Below are 16,541 nucleotides of genomic sequence, written 5' to 3' on the forward strand. Positions count from 1 at the left end.
ATGTACAGGAATAAAGAGACAGATCATACAAGTGCCTCAGCACCAAGAAGCCAGCAGATTTCCGATGGGTTCCCATGTTTCCATTTCAGTGCTAGGGAGGTGGTTGTGGGAGGGGTTTGTAGACATCCCCTCCACACTGTGCATTGCCAATTCTCAGGCAAGAGTATTTGTGGAAACTGATGCCAAACTCAGTTCTGGTTCCTTCTTTTGTAACATCAGTATACAAAGTATACACACCTTTATGTCTTGTGTTTGTGTGTGAGAACCAGTGAGCGTGTGTCTACGATTGTTTTTGTGCTGGGGGAAAGAGTGTGTTTGGGTCATTTAAGCTGGTGTGTCAGAGTGAGTGTGTGCATGTTGGATAGTGTATGTGTGCCTGGTTGTGTGAAATGTGAATGAGCATCATGGTGCGTGTTTGTGCATCAATCTATGGAAGATACTGCATGGATGCTTGTGTGAGTGTTTGCCTGTGTGTTTAAATGGTAACTATTGAACACAATAAAAGCTACCTTCCTCCTTCCTTATTGCTTGTAATCTGGCACATCAAATTCCCCATGATATGCAGGAGGCAAAATCCAAATAGAGCTGGGCGAAAAATAGATGTAATATTTCACTGGCAATTTTGATAAATCAGTAAAAAATAATTGTGGGTCAAACTCAAAATAGTATATTTCCAAATTTCAGGTGAATCAAAAAGAAAAAAAATGTTTCATGTTTCATTTTGACAAAATCTAAATATTTTCTTTCAATGTTGACTATGTTTCAAAGTAAAATTAAGGGGAAAAAATAAATGAAAAGATGTTTTGTACTGGAAAATCAGAATGTTTCATTCCAAAAAGGGAAATTGTTTTACACTTCAACTGACAATGCCACTTTTTTAACCTCTGACCAGTGCAAACTTTTGTGGTCCATTTTAGGAATGGACATAAATCTTCTCTCACACTGATACAAATCCTGATTACTTCTATTGATCTACTTTAGTGTCGGTGGATTTACTCCAAATTTATATCAGTCTAAACTAGAGCTGAACTTTTCTCTGGCAGCTTGATCAACATGCCTATTTTTTAAACTGTTTATTTAGGAAGATTTAACAAGTTTAGAAATCCTTGCCGTGTAAATATCAGAAACAAAACAATCATTACAACAGCAAACTTTGGTTTAAAGAGACATCAGACAGTAATATAGTCACCAGATCTTTCTATTTTACCATAGTACAGAGTGACAGTTCTGTATTCACATATTAACAGACCAGGTATGTCTAACAAATGTTCATATGCAAAGCAACTGGACAGATATGCTGGTGTTTTGTTGTGGTTTTTAAATTTTTTTTTGCAGGTGAATATACTTTGAGCCCTTAATAAGAGGTAACCAAATATCTAAATATCTATCTGTCTTCTGTCTATTTTGCTATTTTCTGTCTTCTATTTCCATTTGCAGCAGTTGACAAGAAGTTAAGAGGACAGGAAGTAGGCTGAGGGGAGAGGGATAGCTCAGTGGTTTGAGCACTGGCCTGTTAAACCCAAACTTGTGAGTTCAGTTCTTGAGAAGACTACTTAGGAAACTGAAGCAAAAATTGGTCCTGCTACTGAAGGCAGGGGCTGGACTCAATGACCTTTCAAGGTCCTTTCCATTTCTAGGAGGTTGATATATCTCCAATTATTACCTTAGGGGAGGAAAAGAGACAGGGAAATAGTGCTACTTTGTCTAATGACCCATCCGCTCCTAGTCTGTATTCAAGCTTAATTTAATGGTGTCCATTTTGCAACTTAATTCCAATTCAGCAGTCTGTCATTGGACTCTGTTTTTGAAGGGGTTTTTTTTGTTGGAATATTGTGACTTTTAGATCTGTAATCGAGTGACCAGGGAGATTGAAGTGTTCTCTGAATGGTTTTTGAAAATTTTAATTCTTGACATCTGATAGGGGTCCATTTATTCTTTTACAGAGAGACTGTCCAGTTTGGCCAATGTACATGGCAGAGGGACATTGCTGGCACATTATGTCATATATCACATTGGTAGGTGTTGTAACTATTCCAAATACTCCAAGTTGTAACTCTTATCCAAATTGAAGGGATGACAATTTTGGAATAGAGCAGTGAAGGGATTGAAAAAAGTCAGAGGAATAGTTGGGATCAGATCTCAGGACACCTTGGACCTTAGCTTTTTATTAATTAATTATCTGATATGAGAGGTTCATTATATTAGGTAAGACACTGTCTTCGCCCCAGGGACAGGCAAAGGGTGGGAGGGAAAAGACAGCCCCAGGGAATGACTTTCCCAAGATAACACAGCAGGTCAGTGGCAAGGCTAGGAATTGATGAAAGCCATCTGGAGCACAGTCCTGTGTGCCCACAGTGTTTGCCTCACAATCTTTCCTCTAGACCCTGCTGCCTCCTTGGAATTGTGATTATTTTAGTTTCTGGAAACTCTTCAGGGAAGTAGAGGGCAAGAGAAATTAATTGTTGCCTCTGGGCAGTTGAGGGCTCCAGGCAGTGAGTCCCACAAGCCCATAGAAAACAGACATGCATAAATCACCTTCCTGTAGCACCAGCCTTTTTGACACACAGCTCATCTGCAGACAGCACAGATCTCTGTGTATTTCCAGCAGCTCAGCCTCAGTGCGTTGGGGGAATGACCTCATAATACAGTGTTAAGGGCATTAGACAGAGAGATTGGTGGCTAGAGCAGTGTGTATGGGGCTAGAGAGAGAGAGGTAACCAGTTGCTGTATGTAGCTGGAGGAGAAAAGACATCTCAGGCTGGGAAGATTCCACACAGACCAGCAACGTAAGTTTGCTCTTGCAATTAAAAATATTTGGGAGTTACACAGTGGCACTTTAAGGATGAAATTGTGAATGACAACAGATTTTTTTTTCATAGTGTCACTCTTAGCTCAATTTGGGCATGGGAAACTGAGGCAGTCCAAAGAACTTACCTTAGGAAAGAGAGGGCATAATATCTGTGCCTCGGTTTCCTTCTATGGGGACTAGGGAAATTGATGAAATTGACACCCATTTTTTAGAATGGATTGAGGATGTACATTAAAGTAGTCAAAAATTGTGACAAACACTATCAGCTTGTTGATACTTTTCTCTCTGTATATATTAGTTTGTTGTTATTGCTGTCTACCTGTCTGTTTGCACTTTTCTCTCTCAATTAGTTGTTTTTATTTCTCTATCGGATAGGTTTTGTTAAATCTGTGTTTCTCTCGCACTCTCTGTATCTGTTCTTTTCTTACTTGTGTCTCTCTCTTTGTTGTTCTCTCTATCTATCTATCAATTTGTGTCTAGTTTTCAGATTATTGTTACTTCTGACTATTAAATTGCTGCAAGGGCAGTTGAGTCAAGTGGGTTAGAGTGCTGTGGATTAGGAGCCAGTACTCTTGGGTTCTATCCCCAGCTCTTGAAAGGGAGTGTGGTCTAGTGGGTAAGAGTAACGGGGACAAGAGCCAGGCATCCTGAGTTTCATGTGTGGCTTTGGGTGGAAATTCAGTCCAGGGTAGAGAGGAGAGGAACCAGAACTGAAGGTTCTATTTCTGTCTCTCATAAGGACTCTGGGACAGGCACCCCTCATAACTTGAAGCTGAGTGGCTAGGGCACTCTGCTGTCTTGTGAGAAACTCGGACTCAATACCTCCCTCTGACTGATGATGAGAAGGGGTTTGAATTCCCACTTTACAGGAGGGTGCCTGAGTCGCTAGGCTAAGGGCTGTTCTGAAATGAGACTGTCTCAGTCTCTCCTATTGAAGCTGCTCCACTCTGTAACAATAATTAAATAGTGATTGCAGCAGGGATTTGAACTCTTCCAGACAAAAGGTGAGTGACCCAAGTACCACGCTGGAGAATTCTTCTCACTTGTGTTCGTTAACCCAGTGACTCTCCATTTTCACTTGCAGCAGTCATTGCTGATGGCAGTGGAGAGTCACTGGGACAGAGGCTGAGATACAGTTTGATGCAGTTGTTAGAGGAGGGGACTGGGAGTCATGACATGTCACTTGTGTTCCCAGCTCTGGGAGCGAGTTGACTCCAGTGGGTAGAGCCAGAACTCCTGGCCTGTATTTCCAGGGGTGCTGGATTGACTGAGTTAGTGCAGGGGGCGAACTGGGAGTCAGGACTCCTGGGTTCTCTTCCAAGCTGTGGGAGGGAGTTTAGATGAGTGGTTAGAGAAGCAGGAGGGAACCGGAACATCTGTCTCTTGAAATGAGCATGAAACTCCAGCTAGAAGAAGGGGATGGCGTGTCAGAGGTACTGTCTGTATTCCCGACTCGATTTCACTGTGTAATTGTGGCAGGGTTCAGTCACCTCCATGTGAGATGCTGCTCCAGTTTGGAGCAGTATAAAGTGGAAGTAATTCAACGGCATGCAGTGAAATTACCCCACATTTGCAGCAGTGTCCCTGACAGCAGAATCTGGTCAGGCTGACCACTGATTCTCCACGGTAAACTGAGATTAGTAACATTTATACAACGTTATCCGGAGTTTGCCCACCTCAAAAGCAATAGCTCCTAATTCTGCTCTCCATCACACTGGTGTAAATTAGGAGTAACTGCACCAGAGTCCATTGAGCTGATTCTACTTTCTCTCTCCCCAGTGTAAATCAGGAGTAACTCCATTGGAGCCAGTGGGGATGTTTTCTCCATACTCATTCCCATATTACACCAATCCTCTAACTCAAGGAAATTAAGGTGTTTTTTTAAAAAAGGAGAGTTATTTTATTGATCTAATCCTGGCCCTTTCTCTTTCCCCTCCCTCCACAGACATCACACAATGTCATGAGAAAGAAAATGTCCAACCGAACCACCTTGACTGAGTTCCTACTCCTGGGATTCTCTGAAGTTCGGGAGCTGCAGATATTGCACATTGTGGTGTTTCTAGTGATTTATCTGGCAGCCCTAATGGGGAATCTTCTTATCTTCATGGTTATAGTCTTCGACCACCACCTTCACACCCCCATGTACTTCTTCCTGATGAATCTGTCCGTCTTAGACCTTGGCTCCATCTCTGTGATTGTCCCCAAATCCATGGCCAACTCCCTCATCAACACCAGGTCCATTTCCTATGCTGGATGTGTTGCCCAAGTCTTTTTCCTTATCTTCTTGGTGGGAGCGGATTTTTCCCTTCTTACCATCATGGCGTATGACCGATATGTTGCCATCTGCCAACCACTGCACTATGAGAAAATAATGAACTGCAGAGCTTGTGTCCAAATGGCAGCTGGTGCCTGGATCAGTGGGTTTCTCTACTCCGTACTACACACTGGGAACATGTTTGCATTGACCTTCTGTGGAGGCAACATGGTGGATCAGTTCTTCTGTGAAATCCCCCAGCTACTGAAGCTCACCTGCTCTGACTCATATCTGACTGAAGTTAGGATTATTGCTTTTGGTATATGTTTATTCTTAGGCTGCTTTATTTTTATCACTGTGTCGTATGTTCAGATCTTCAAATCAGTGTTGAGGATCCCCTCTGAGCAAGGCCGGCATAAAGCCTTCTCCACCTGCCTCCCTCACCTCATTGTGGTCTCCTTGTTTGTTTGCATTTCTAGCTTTGCCTACCTGAAACCCACCTCCAGCTCCTCATCTGCTCTGGATCTTGTGATGGCTGTTCTCTATTCTGTATTGCCACCAATCATGAATCCAATTATCTATAGCATGAGGAACAAGGAGATCAAAGCTGCCCTGAGGAGACTGACTGGGTGTAGGTAATTCACCAAGAATTTTGCATACAACCAGCTCTGATTCTGATCTCATTTGCACCAATGCAAATCCAGATTAACTCTGCTGATATCACGCTGCTTGGGTGATTTTCACCAGTAGAAAATCTGGTCCAGTTGTGAAATTGAATGGGTGTAAATTGTGTGTGCAAAAGGAATCAGACTTTCATTCTGTGTGAAAACAATACCCGTTACACTGCTTAGCCACTAGCACCCCTTCCATGGCCAGTGAAAATAAGGATGGGAGTTGTCTTGCTTGTATGTATAAATCAGGAGTGGCTTCACTGGAACCAGAGGAATCAGACTGGTGTAACACTGGGCTAGTTGAGAAGACACTTGGGGCAGTTCCATTGACTTCGGTAGCCCTAAAGCAATTTGCAACATCTGTGGATCTGAGCTACTGCTTCCAATGGAGCTGCAAATCCATTGCCACAAGCTGAGGACTGGGCCCACTGTCTTATAAACCACCATTCGTGGCCTAACCATTAAAGGGGGACAAGGAGCCAGACAGTGTCAGCGGGGCTTAGATGTACATTGAGCATATGAGTTGGAGAGACTGGCTAGAAATTACAGGGAGGTTTCTAACCACCAGTGGGGCAAGGTTCTGGAGCAGCCTCTAAATAGAAGTTGGGTGGGGCTGGGGGAAGTGACCGAATTCATTTTAAGAGACAGCTGGACACATGTCTGAGTGGGATTGTATGATGGGGCTGCTTGTGATGGTGGAGGGCAGGGTTCAGCACCCCTGGGTCTCACTTGCAGCGTATGTCTTATGTTTCTAAAATTCATGCTTCAGGGTTTCGTCTGGCCACTGGCAGGGATCAGGAAGGAATTTCGCCCCTTCCCCCCGCAGTGTATTCTGGGAGGTATTTTTTTTAATCTCTGAAGCATTGGGGCAGCCCTAGCTAGAGATGGAACATTGGGTGGGATGTGCCAGGGCTCTGAGGTGGCACTGAACCATTATCTCTCTCTCTTGGGTGTTTGCTTGGCTGGATCTTGCCCACATGCTCAGGGTCTAACTGATCATCATGTGGTGGACAGGAAGGAATTTTCCCCCAACTCAGATTGGCAGGGAACTTGGGGGGTTTCGCTTTCCTCTCCAACATGTGGTGCGGATAACTTGCCATGATTTTCTGCGTGTATCTCAATCATTTCCCTGCCATTGTGGAGGCCTCGGGCGTGATGCACCTCAGTCTCTCCTATTCTCTGCCGGTGGCACAGAACTATCTAGTTTCCTGAGGGCTGCGAAACTTTGGTCTAATTTCAGTTGTTGGGTTTGGTGTGCGGGTGCCGGATGGTGTTGGAGTACAGCAGGTCAGACTGGATGATCTGGTCGTCCCTTCTGGCCTTGAACTCTATGACTCTGTGACTTTATGGATGTGCAGGGACAGCGGAGAGGAGAAGGGGCCACACAGAGAATACAAACGAGTACAGTCCATAGCTTTGCATTAGTACAAGTGTCTGTGAGGCACTGTCCTCCTGGCAGAGGGAGGTGACTCCAGCTCAGATGGAGCCCTTGACCTGTGTATCTGTATAAACCCCACCCATGGGCAGTGTATGTTATGAGGCCCCTCTGTGCCCCACCTAGAAAATAGGAGGCTGTTCCAGTGGCTTTCAGGCAGCCTGGCTGTTCAGCTCAAGCTGTAGAAGCTTGTACTTTGGGCCCTAGATGTCTCTGGTTTAACCTCCCGGGTGCCAGCCTAGATTAGATGGTGACCCTCACATACATGCAAATGGCCTGAGAACTTAAAGGGACCAATCTACTGCAGAACAGCAACGGGAGTGAGACCTAAGAGGGGAGTACTCCCTTGTGAGAGAAGGGCAGGTTTATTCCCAGATTATCTCAGACATGCCCAATCCTAGTCCCTCTGCACCTTGGAGACAGAAGATGCATGGCACGGGCAGGGGTGTGTGTGTTGCTCTCAGCTCAGGTTGGTAGAGCAGGTCAAAGTAACTTGTCATTGGGAAATGGTTTCCTCAACCTGTTTGTGACAGGTGCTGCTATGTTTTTAGGTGAGTTAAAAAATCTGCCAATGGCTTGGAAAAATGTTCCCCAACTCTGCCCTCAACTAGGTTGGCCACTGATGCATTCCCAGAATACCGGACATTCTGGTACTTCTGGGAAAGCTGTGGCCCCATCCACCAGTGTGACTTTGCATGCCTCCCTAGTCCGTGATACTGGACAAAACCACGTCTGGTTTTCTCTCATTACAGGGGACAAGCCACAAAAAAAGTGGATTATCCAGTTTAAAACCGAATGAATGGCCATTTACCTCAACCCTCCCGCGCAGCTTCTGCACTGCTTCTTAGATACCTCCTCTACCAGAAATATGTTCCAACAAACTGAATCTCCTGCATTTTGTCCCAGAGGCACTGGTGGTGGGTATATTGTCCAACAGTGAACATTGTGGCTCCACGGCTGGTGTAAGGATACTCTGTGCCCTAGGCGAAACTTCCCCCCAGAGCATAAGGTGGCCATCCTGCAGCAAAAAAACTTCAGGACCAGACTTCAAAGAGAAATTGCTGAGCTTCAGTTCATCTGCAAATTTGACACCATCAGCTCAGGATTAAACAAAGACTGTGAATGGCTTGCCAACTACAGAACCAGTTTCTCCTCCCTTGGTTTTCACACCTCAACTGCTAGAACAGGGCCTCATCCTCACTGATTGAACTAACCTCGTTATCTCTATCTTCCTTCTTGCTTGCATACATATACCTGCCCCTGGAAATTTCCACTACTTGCATCCGACGAAGTGGGTATTCACCCACGAAAGCTCATGCTCCAAAACGTCTGTTAGTTTATAAGGTGCCACAGGATTCTTTGCTGCTTCCCCAGAGCATTGATGATAAACTTTCAAAAATTAGTACTGCATAATATGGCATTGTTCATTAGAATTAATACACCTTCGGCTTGAAAATTTATTAATTTAATTATTTAGTCTACATATTTAATGAAAATAAATGAATAACCTGACAGGGTGTGGGGCTGGCTTGCTTCAGGCAGGAGGTGTATGGGAGGAGTTGGCTGGAGACAAGGTGGTGAGAGGCTGGCTGGAGGCAGGGGAGGAGTGTGGCGGGGTTGGCTAGAGACAGAGGTTGAGGGGCAGGCTGCTGGCAGGGGGGGCAGCAGGGGTTGGCTGGAGACGGGTGCAGGGCCGGAGGCAGGATGGGCGGGGGGTGCAGCAGGGGTTGGCAGGAGACAGGGGGTGCGGGGCTGGCTGCGGGCAAGGCAGGGGGTGTGGGGCTCGCTGGAGGAAGGGCGGTGGAGTGCAGCAGGGGCTGGCTGGAGAAAGGGGGTGTGGGGCTGGCTGGAGGCAGGGTGGCAGGTACCAGGGCCATCCCTAGATATTCTGGGGCCCTATGCAGGCTTCCGTGGGAGGGGTGGATAGGCCTCTGTGGGGGGGTGGTGATGGCTTTGAGGGCAGGGGGCAACCACCCCCCAGCACTCCCCGGTGGCGCTGCTGGGGCTGGGTCTCTGTGCGTGCAGGTCCAGCCCTGCTGTAGAACTCAGGGGAGCGGGGGTGGGGCTGAGCAGGGGCGGGGGCTCTGGGCAGAGCCAGAGCAGCAGGGAGCAGCGCAGCGACGCCAGCAGCCGGAGGAGGAATGACATCACTTCCCGGCCTGCCGGAGCTGATCAAAGCCGCAGCACCAGGTGAGCATCCCAGACATTTTGGGCACTGCTTTTTGGTGCCCTCAAATCTTGGCATCGTAGGCAGCCGCCTAGTTTGCCTAATGGTTGCACCAGCGCTGACAGTGAGGGAGATGGAGCCAAGGTCCAAGATGGACAGATTGATCAGGAAGAAGTACCTGGGGGTGTGCCAGTGGTGGTCAAGCACTACAAGGATGATAAAAGGGAGATTCCCTTTCAGGGCTATCAGGTAAAGCTCTAGAAACACCAAAAAGTGTAATATCTACAGCTCCCGAACCTCAGAGAATCCCAGGAGAAGGAACTCGGTCACAGTGGTTCAGTTGGACATTTTCTTCCTCAGCACATCATGTCCTCCCTGTGGAGGGCAGGAGAAGGGCACTGCTCCGGATTACAGTGACAGAGGAAATAATCCTGATTTTCTTTCTCTAATATACCCTAAAATAATTTGGTGTGTTTAGCCGAGCAAAACACGGGCTGAGAGGGGATGTCTTCACTTTCTATAAATAGATCAGGGGGATAAACACCAGGGAGGGAGAAGAGTTATTGATGCTAAAAGAAAATGCTGGCACAGGAACTCATGCAGATAAGCTGTCCATGAGTAAATTTAGGCTGGAGATTTGAAGAAGGTTTGTCCCCAGTAGAAGAGGGCTGAAGTAGGGCTGACATTTATTCGTTTAAAAAAAACCAAAAAACAAAAACAAAAAACCTTTAGATGCTACTTTTCAAAATAAAATGCAAGGAAGACTCCTGACCATAGACATTAGTATCTTATACATAGACTTGGCAGTATTTAATTGTTTTATATATATATATATATATATATATATAGTGGCAAAGTACCTGCTTCCCCTCAGCTGGCTCAGTCCCTTTTTGCCTTGGAGACACAGGCTTGGGCAAAGTAAAAGCCTTCCCAGTCACGCAGGGTCTGGCTGATCCTCCTCTCAGTCAGCCCCTCGCTGTTTTTCTCCCCTTCTGGGGACAGAGTGCAGTCTTCCTTCCTGGAAGAGGGCAGAGCCTTGCTGCACCTATTTGCTGGCAGCTTCTCTGCTTCTCTTACTCCCCCCCTGTTTCCCTGCCAGGGAGGGTTTAAAAAGGTCACGAGCAATTGGGGCCAGCTGAACCAAATTAGTTCCCTGGTAACCCCTGTTCCAGCTGAACCTAATTTCTCACAGCTGTCTCTCCTCAATGGATAGGGAGAAGCCTTTTAACCCCCCTGGGACTAATTCCTACCCCCCACCCCTTTGTAGCCATTTTTCCTGGGTTTGCCACATATCCCCCTGTAACGGGTCGGACTCACCCCTGCTGCGCCTCCTGCTGGTGACTCCAGGAATTAGCTCTGTCCAGCGCTGGAGCGCCCTCTGCAGGCTGATGATCCGCCTGTCTTTAGGCCCCCCGTGTCCCTCCCTGGACCCGGTGCCCTCTTACATGGGGTGCTGCCCCCTAGCAGTAACCCCGTTCTCTCTGGGTTTCCCCTCCTTGGGGAACCCCCACCCTCTATCCCCACCTTGCCTCAGTATTGGCTACTGCCAGTCATTGTCTAGCCCCACACTCTGGGGCAGACTGCAGTATCAGCCTACTCATCACTGGCAAGGAGGGTTTGGACCTGCTGCCTTGGCCTACCCCTGGGCTGCCCTCTGCAACCCCCAGTACCTGTTGGCCCACTGCTAGGCCGCAGCCTGGGGCTTTCTAGGCTGGAGCTCCCCAGCTCCTCAGCCTTTCCCCAGCTCTGCTTCACCCTAGGTACCTTATGTCTGGCTCCCAGCAGCCAGGCCCTTCTTCCTCTTCAGGCAGAGGAAAACTGTCTTCGCTTCTGGCTTCCCTGGCCTTCTTATAAGGCCCTTGGCTCAGTTTGGGGCGTGGCCCCAGCTGCAGCCACTTCCCCCAATCAGCCCAGCCTAGAGGCTGTTTTCTCCTGCCACAGCCCTATCCCAGGGCTGTTTTTAACCCCTTCAGAGCAGGAGCAGGGTCCACCCTGCTACACCCCCCCACCCACGCTCAACACTACGGGGTTGGGCTACTTGGGTCGGAAAGCAGTGCACCCTCGACAGGTCATCTGCATTGCCATGTTGGGTTGCAGACCTATGTCGTACTTTGAAGTGGAAGGGTTGAAGCGACAGAACCCATCTTGTTACCCTCGCGTTTTTGTCCTTGTTTTGGTGCATCCACTGCAAAGGGGCATGGTCCATCACCAGGGTAAACCGCTGCCCAAGTAGATAGTAGCGGAGGCTTTCTATGGCTCACTTTACTGTCAGGCATTCCTTCTCCACTATGGCGTATTTCCGTTCCTTAGGAGCTTCCTACTGAGGAAGAGGATGGGGTGTTCGTCATCTCAAACCATTTGTGAAAGCACCGCCCCCAGCCCTACTTCAGAGGCGTCCGTTTGTAGGATAAACTCCTTCCCCCAGTCCGGAGCTACTAATACGGGGTCTGTGCAAAGGGCTGTCCTCAGATTGGCAAAAGTGGCTTCGGCTGCAGCAGACCATTTTACTATGTCTGGGCCCCGAGCTTTGGTTAGGTCTGTTAATGGGCATGCCCTGGTGGCGAAGTGGGGAATGAACCGTCTATAGTACCCCACTAGTCCCAGGAATGCTCTGACCTGTTTTTTCTGGAGTGGTCGGGGCCACTTCTGTATAGCTTCTAACTTGTTGAGTTGGGGCTTCACCACGCCCCTCCCCACTATATACCCAAGGTACTTGGCCTCAGCTAACCCGATTGAACATTTGGACGGATTTGCAGTCAGTCCTGCCTTCCTCAGGGTGTCCAGGACTGCTTCTACCTTCTTCATGTGCGTCTCCCAGTCGGGGCTATAGATAATGACGTCGTCGAGATAGGCTGCTGCGTACTTTCCATGGGGTCGTAACAGTTTGTCCATTAGCTGTTGGAAGGTAGCGGGAGCCCCATGCAACCCAAAGGGGAGAACAGTGTACTGATATAGTCCTTCTGGAGTTGCAAAGGCCATCTTCTCCTTGTTGGCCTTGGCCAGGGGGATCTGCCAATAGCCCTTGGTAAGGTCAAGGGTAGACATAAACCGTGCCTTTCCCAATCGGTCAATCAGCTCATCTATCCTGGGTATAGGGATACCCTCATTCAGCTTGCGGAAGTCATTGCAGAACCTCGTACTGCCATCCGGCTTAGGCACTAAAACCACGGGACTTGACCATTGACTATGAGATTCTTCGATGACTCCTAAGGCCAGCATCTTCCTGACCTCTCTCCTAATCTCTTCTCTCTTGGCCTCCGGGATCCGGTATGGCTTGATGTTCACCTTCACTCCGGGCTCTGTGAAGATGTGATGGTGAACCTCAGTCATCCTGCCTGGTTTTTCCGAGAACACATCCTGGTTGCGTTCTATCAGGCTGATCACTTCTGACCGTTGTTCCGGAGTCAACTCCGAGGATATTCCCACCAGGTCGGGCTGGTTGCTTGTAGGGGATGGTGCCCCCAGCGCAACCACCGGAGCTTCTCTATCCTGCCACGGCATCAACAGATTTATATGGTAGATCTGCTCCAGCTTCCGGCGACCTGGCTGTCGGACCTTATAGTCGACTTCTCCTATAGCTTCTATTACCTCATATGGCCCCTGCCACCTGGCCAGGAGCTTGCTCTCCGCTGTGGGTATGAGCACCATCACCCGGTCCCCTACCTGGAACTTCCGGGTCCTCGCTTGACGATTGTAGTACGTCCGTTGTGCCCCTTGGGCCTTCTCCATATGTTCGCGCACAAGTGGAGCGACTCGGGCTATTCTGTCTTTCATCTCCAGCACATGTTCCACAACGTTTCTCCCCAGGTTCGGCTGTTCTTCCCAGTCTTCTTTAGCCAGGTCCAGTATGCCCCTGGGGTGGCGACCATATAACAGCTCGAAGGAGGAGAATCCAGTGGAAGCCTGAGGAACCTCCCATACAGCAAACAGTACATAAGGCAGCAGGGCGTCCCAGTCTTTCCCATCACGACTAATCACTTTCCGTAACATTTTTTTCAATGTCCTATTAAAACGTTCAACAAGGCCGTCGGTTTGGGGATGGTAGACTGACGTTCTAAGGGTCCGTATATGGAGCATGGTACATAGGTCCTTCATCAGTTTAGACACAAAGGGAGTCCCTTGGTCCGTCAGGATCTCCTTAGGTATTCCTACTCGGGAAAAAATTTGGACCAATTCTTTGGCTATGGTCTTGGACATGGTATTCCATAGGGGTACGGCCTCGGGGTACCAAGTGGCATAATCTAGCACTACCAGAATGTACTGATGGCCCCGGGCTGACTTCTCCAATGGCACTACAATGTCCATAGCTATTCGCTCAAATGGAACCTCGATAATTGGCAGAGGTACCAGAGGGGCCCTTAAGTATGGTCGGGGCCCATGTATTTGGCATTCCGGACAGGAGGTACAATATCGCCGGACGGCCGCATAAATGCCAGGCCAAAAAAACCTCTGTAGGATCTGATCAAGGGTCTTATCTACCCCTAGATGGGCACCGAACAGATGATTGTGGGGCAGATCCATTACCGCCCTCTGATGCTTTAGGGGACCAAGAGTTGTTCTATAACTTGCTCTTGGACCCGGACTACTCTATATAGCAGATCTTTCTTAATCATGTAATATGGCCCTGGGCCCTTAACTCTCCCCTCCACTGGGACCCCATTTACCTCGACTACTTCCTTATGAATATTGTGGTATATGGGATCATTGGCCTGATCCTGACCCAAATTCCCGCGTGCGGTCCCCATTTGACCAAATTCTCGGGGGGTCTACCTCCATCTCCCCCTCAGGGACAGCCTCTGGGGAACCAGGCCCAATGATAGGGTTGTTGATGGCCGACCCAGTCCCGCTGTCAGCCAAGCCCCTTCTTTCCCCTGCCAGCATAGACTTCTGGTACTGGGTCAGGATCCTCGTCCCCCTACTTTTATCCGCCCTCCGTTCCCTCCGAGTCTTCCTGGGCTTCCCCGGCGGGGAGAACAAATTCTGGCTAAACTCATGGAAGGCCGGGGAAGAGTCATCTATCTGGACCACACCTTGGGTCCCAGGGTCATTATTTTCTTCTACCTCGTCCCCGGGGAGTAGGCCATCAAACCCTGGGAAATCTCGTCCGATAAGGACAGGGTAAGGGAGTTTCGGAACTACTCCCACCGGCAACTTAGTGGGGTTTCCGAGAACTTCTATGCTTACGGGGATGGTTGGATAATAGTTGATATCCCCATGCACACAGGATATTCCCAAGCGTTTGGCCCGGGATAGTTGGTCCTGTCTGACCAGCTTCCCCGAGATTAATGTGACTGCACTTCCCAAGTCAATTAATGCCGTGGTCTCTATACCGTTCATCTTAACGGGTCTAGTATCTATGCGGGACCATCGCAACCCCAACCAGACTTATTAGATCACATAGTCCCCCTATATCTCCCAGTTCACATTGCATAGGCTCTCCTAGATTTGGGCATTGGGCAGCAATATGCCCCAATTTGCCACAGGCATAGCATCGGTACCCCGCTTGGGGCAGCCCCCTATTTTTCGGGCTGCTGGGATTTATCCCCCGAGTCTTTCTCCCCCCATCCTCCAGCCTCTCCAGGACTGCCGGCTGCTCTCCTGCCTCCTTCCTCCTCTCCATTGTCCGGCCTGGCGTTAGGGTAAACCGGGGCCTCGGCGCAGAGACTGGTCTCCGACTCTGGTGCCTCCCTTCCTCGGTGGTCTGAGAAAGTTCTTGGGCTGCCAAGTGTCTCTTTACGAGAGCAACTAGTTCATCACAGGAGGAGGGATCATTTTGGCAGACCCACCCTCGTATGTCTGGCGGCAAACCCCTCATGTACCTGTCCAATACTAGGATTTCCACTACCTTCCCCGGCCCATGGGTCTCGGGGCAGAGCCACTTCCGGGCGAGGTGTATCAAGTCAAATAACTGGGACCTTGGTGCTTTGTCATCCCAGTATTTCCACTCATGGAAGCGCTGGGCCCTTATGGCCAGCGTCACGCCTGTCCTCGCCAGGATTTCCGCCTTCAGCTGGGGGTAATCCATAGCTGCGTCTGTGGTCAAGTCAAAGTAGGCTTTCTGGGCCTCCCCACACAGGAATGGGGCCAGGAGGCCTGCCCACTGGTCTTGGGGCCAGGCCTCCCGCAGTGCCGTCCTCTCGAATGTGAGGAGATATGCCTCTATATCGTCATCTGTAGTCATCTTCTGTAAATAGTTGCTAGCCCATAGCAGCCGGGTCCCCTGGGCCCCGTGCGTCAGCGTGCCAGGGCTTTCAGCTGGTTCACTACTTCACTCAGGGTGGCTTGATCTTGGGCCGCCTGGTTCATCAGCAGCTGGTTGGTCTCCTGTTGGACACGTACTGACTCTTGCTGGGCCACCGCCTGTACCCTGGTAGCCTCTTGCTGGGCTGCAGTGGCCTGTAACAGCGCCTTCACTACGTCCTCCATTTTCTTATTTTTAGTTATTATTATTATATTTTTTTTCCGGTGATTTACCTTGCCCTGAGGTGGCTTGCCACAGAGCCACACTCACTATCACATCCCACCTCTCACACCACGTGTGGCAAAGTACCTGCTTCCCCTCAGCTGGCTCAGTCCCTTTTTGCCTTGGAGACACAGGCTTGGGCAAAGTAAAAGCCTTCCCAGTCATGCAGGGTCTGGCTGATCCTCCTCTCAGTCAGCCCCTCACTGTTTTTCTCCCCTTCTGGGGACAGAGTGCAGTCTTCCTTCCTGGAAGAGGGCAGAGCCTTGCTGCACCTATTTGCTGGCAGCTTCTCTCACTCCCCCCCTGTTTCCCTGCCAGGGAGGGTTTAAAAAGGTCACGAGCAATTGGGGCCAGCTGAACCAAATTAGTTCCCTGGTAACCCCTGTTCCAGCTGAACCTAATTTCTCACAGCTGTCTCTCCTCAATGGATAGGGAGAAGCCTTTTAACCCCCCTGGGACTAATTCCTACCCCCGCCCCTTTGTAGCCATTTGGCCTGGGTTTGCCACAATATATATATTGTGATGGAGCAAGGCCGGATGGCTACAGGAAAGTACTGAGGAACAGGTATGTTAGCCCCAGGCTAAGCAAATCCCTAGTACCATGGGAACCAAAATGGCAGTTGCTCCAGGATAATCAAGGCACCTGCGGCCAATTAAGAACTTTCTAGAAGGCACGGGAGAGAGCTACATTGATTGGAGCACCTGCAGCCAATCAGGGCAGACTAATCAGGGCACCTGGTAT

The 16,541-nt window shown here is 49.0% G+C and overlaps 1 protein-coding gene across 1 annotated transcript; it reads left to right on the top strand.

Annotated features, from left to right (window-relative positions):
* Positions 1 to 4,781: 4,781 nt before the first annotated feature.
* LOC123346866 (olfactory receptor 14A16-like) lies at positions 4,782 to 5,702 on the top strand. Its single transcript, XM_044984316.1, has one exon. The coding sequence runs from the start codon at positions 4,782 to 4,784 to the stop codon at positions 5,700 to 5,702; it is 921 nt and encodes a 306-aa protein (XP_044840251.1).
* Positions 5,703 to 16,541: the final 10,839 nt, after the last annotated feature.

The sequence above is a fragment of the Mauremys mutica genome, chromosome 12, assembly GCF_020497125.1.
Source record: "Mauremys mutica isolate MM-2020 ecotype Southern chromosome 12, ASM2049712v1, whole genome shotgun sequence".
In the NCBI taxonomy this organism is placed as follows: domain Eukaryota; kingdom Metazoa; phylum Chordata; order Testudines; family Geoemydidae; genus Mauremys; species Mauremys mutica.

What these genes read in the sequence shown, in the direction of transcription:
- LOC123346866 (XM_044984316.1), top strand. Translation starts at nt 4,782, where the DNA reads ATGTCCAACCGAACCACCTTGACTGAGTTCCTACTCCTGGGATTCTCT.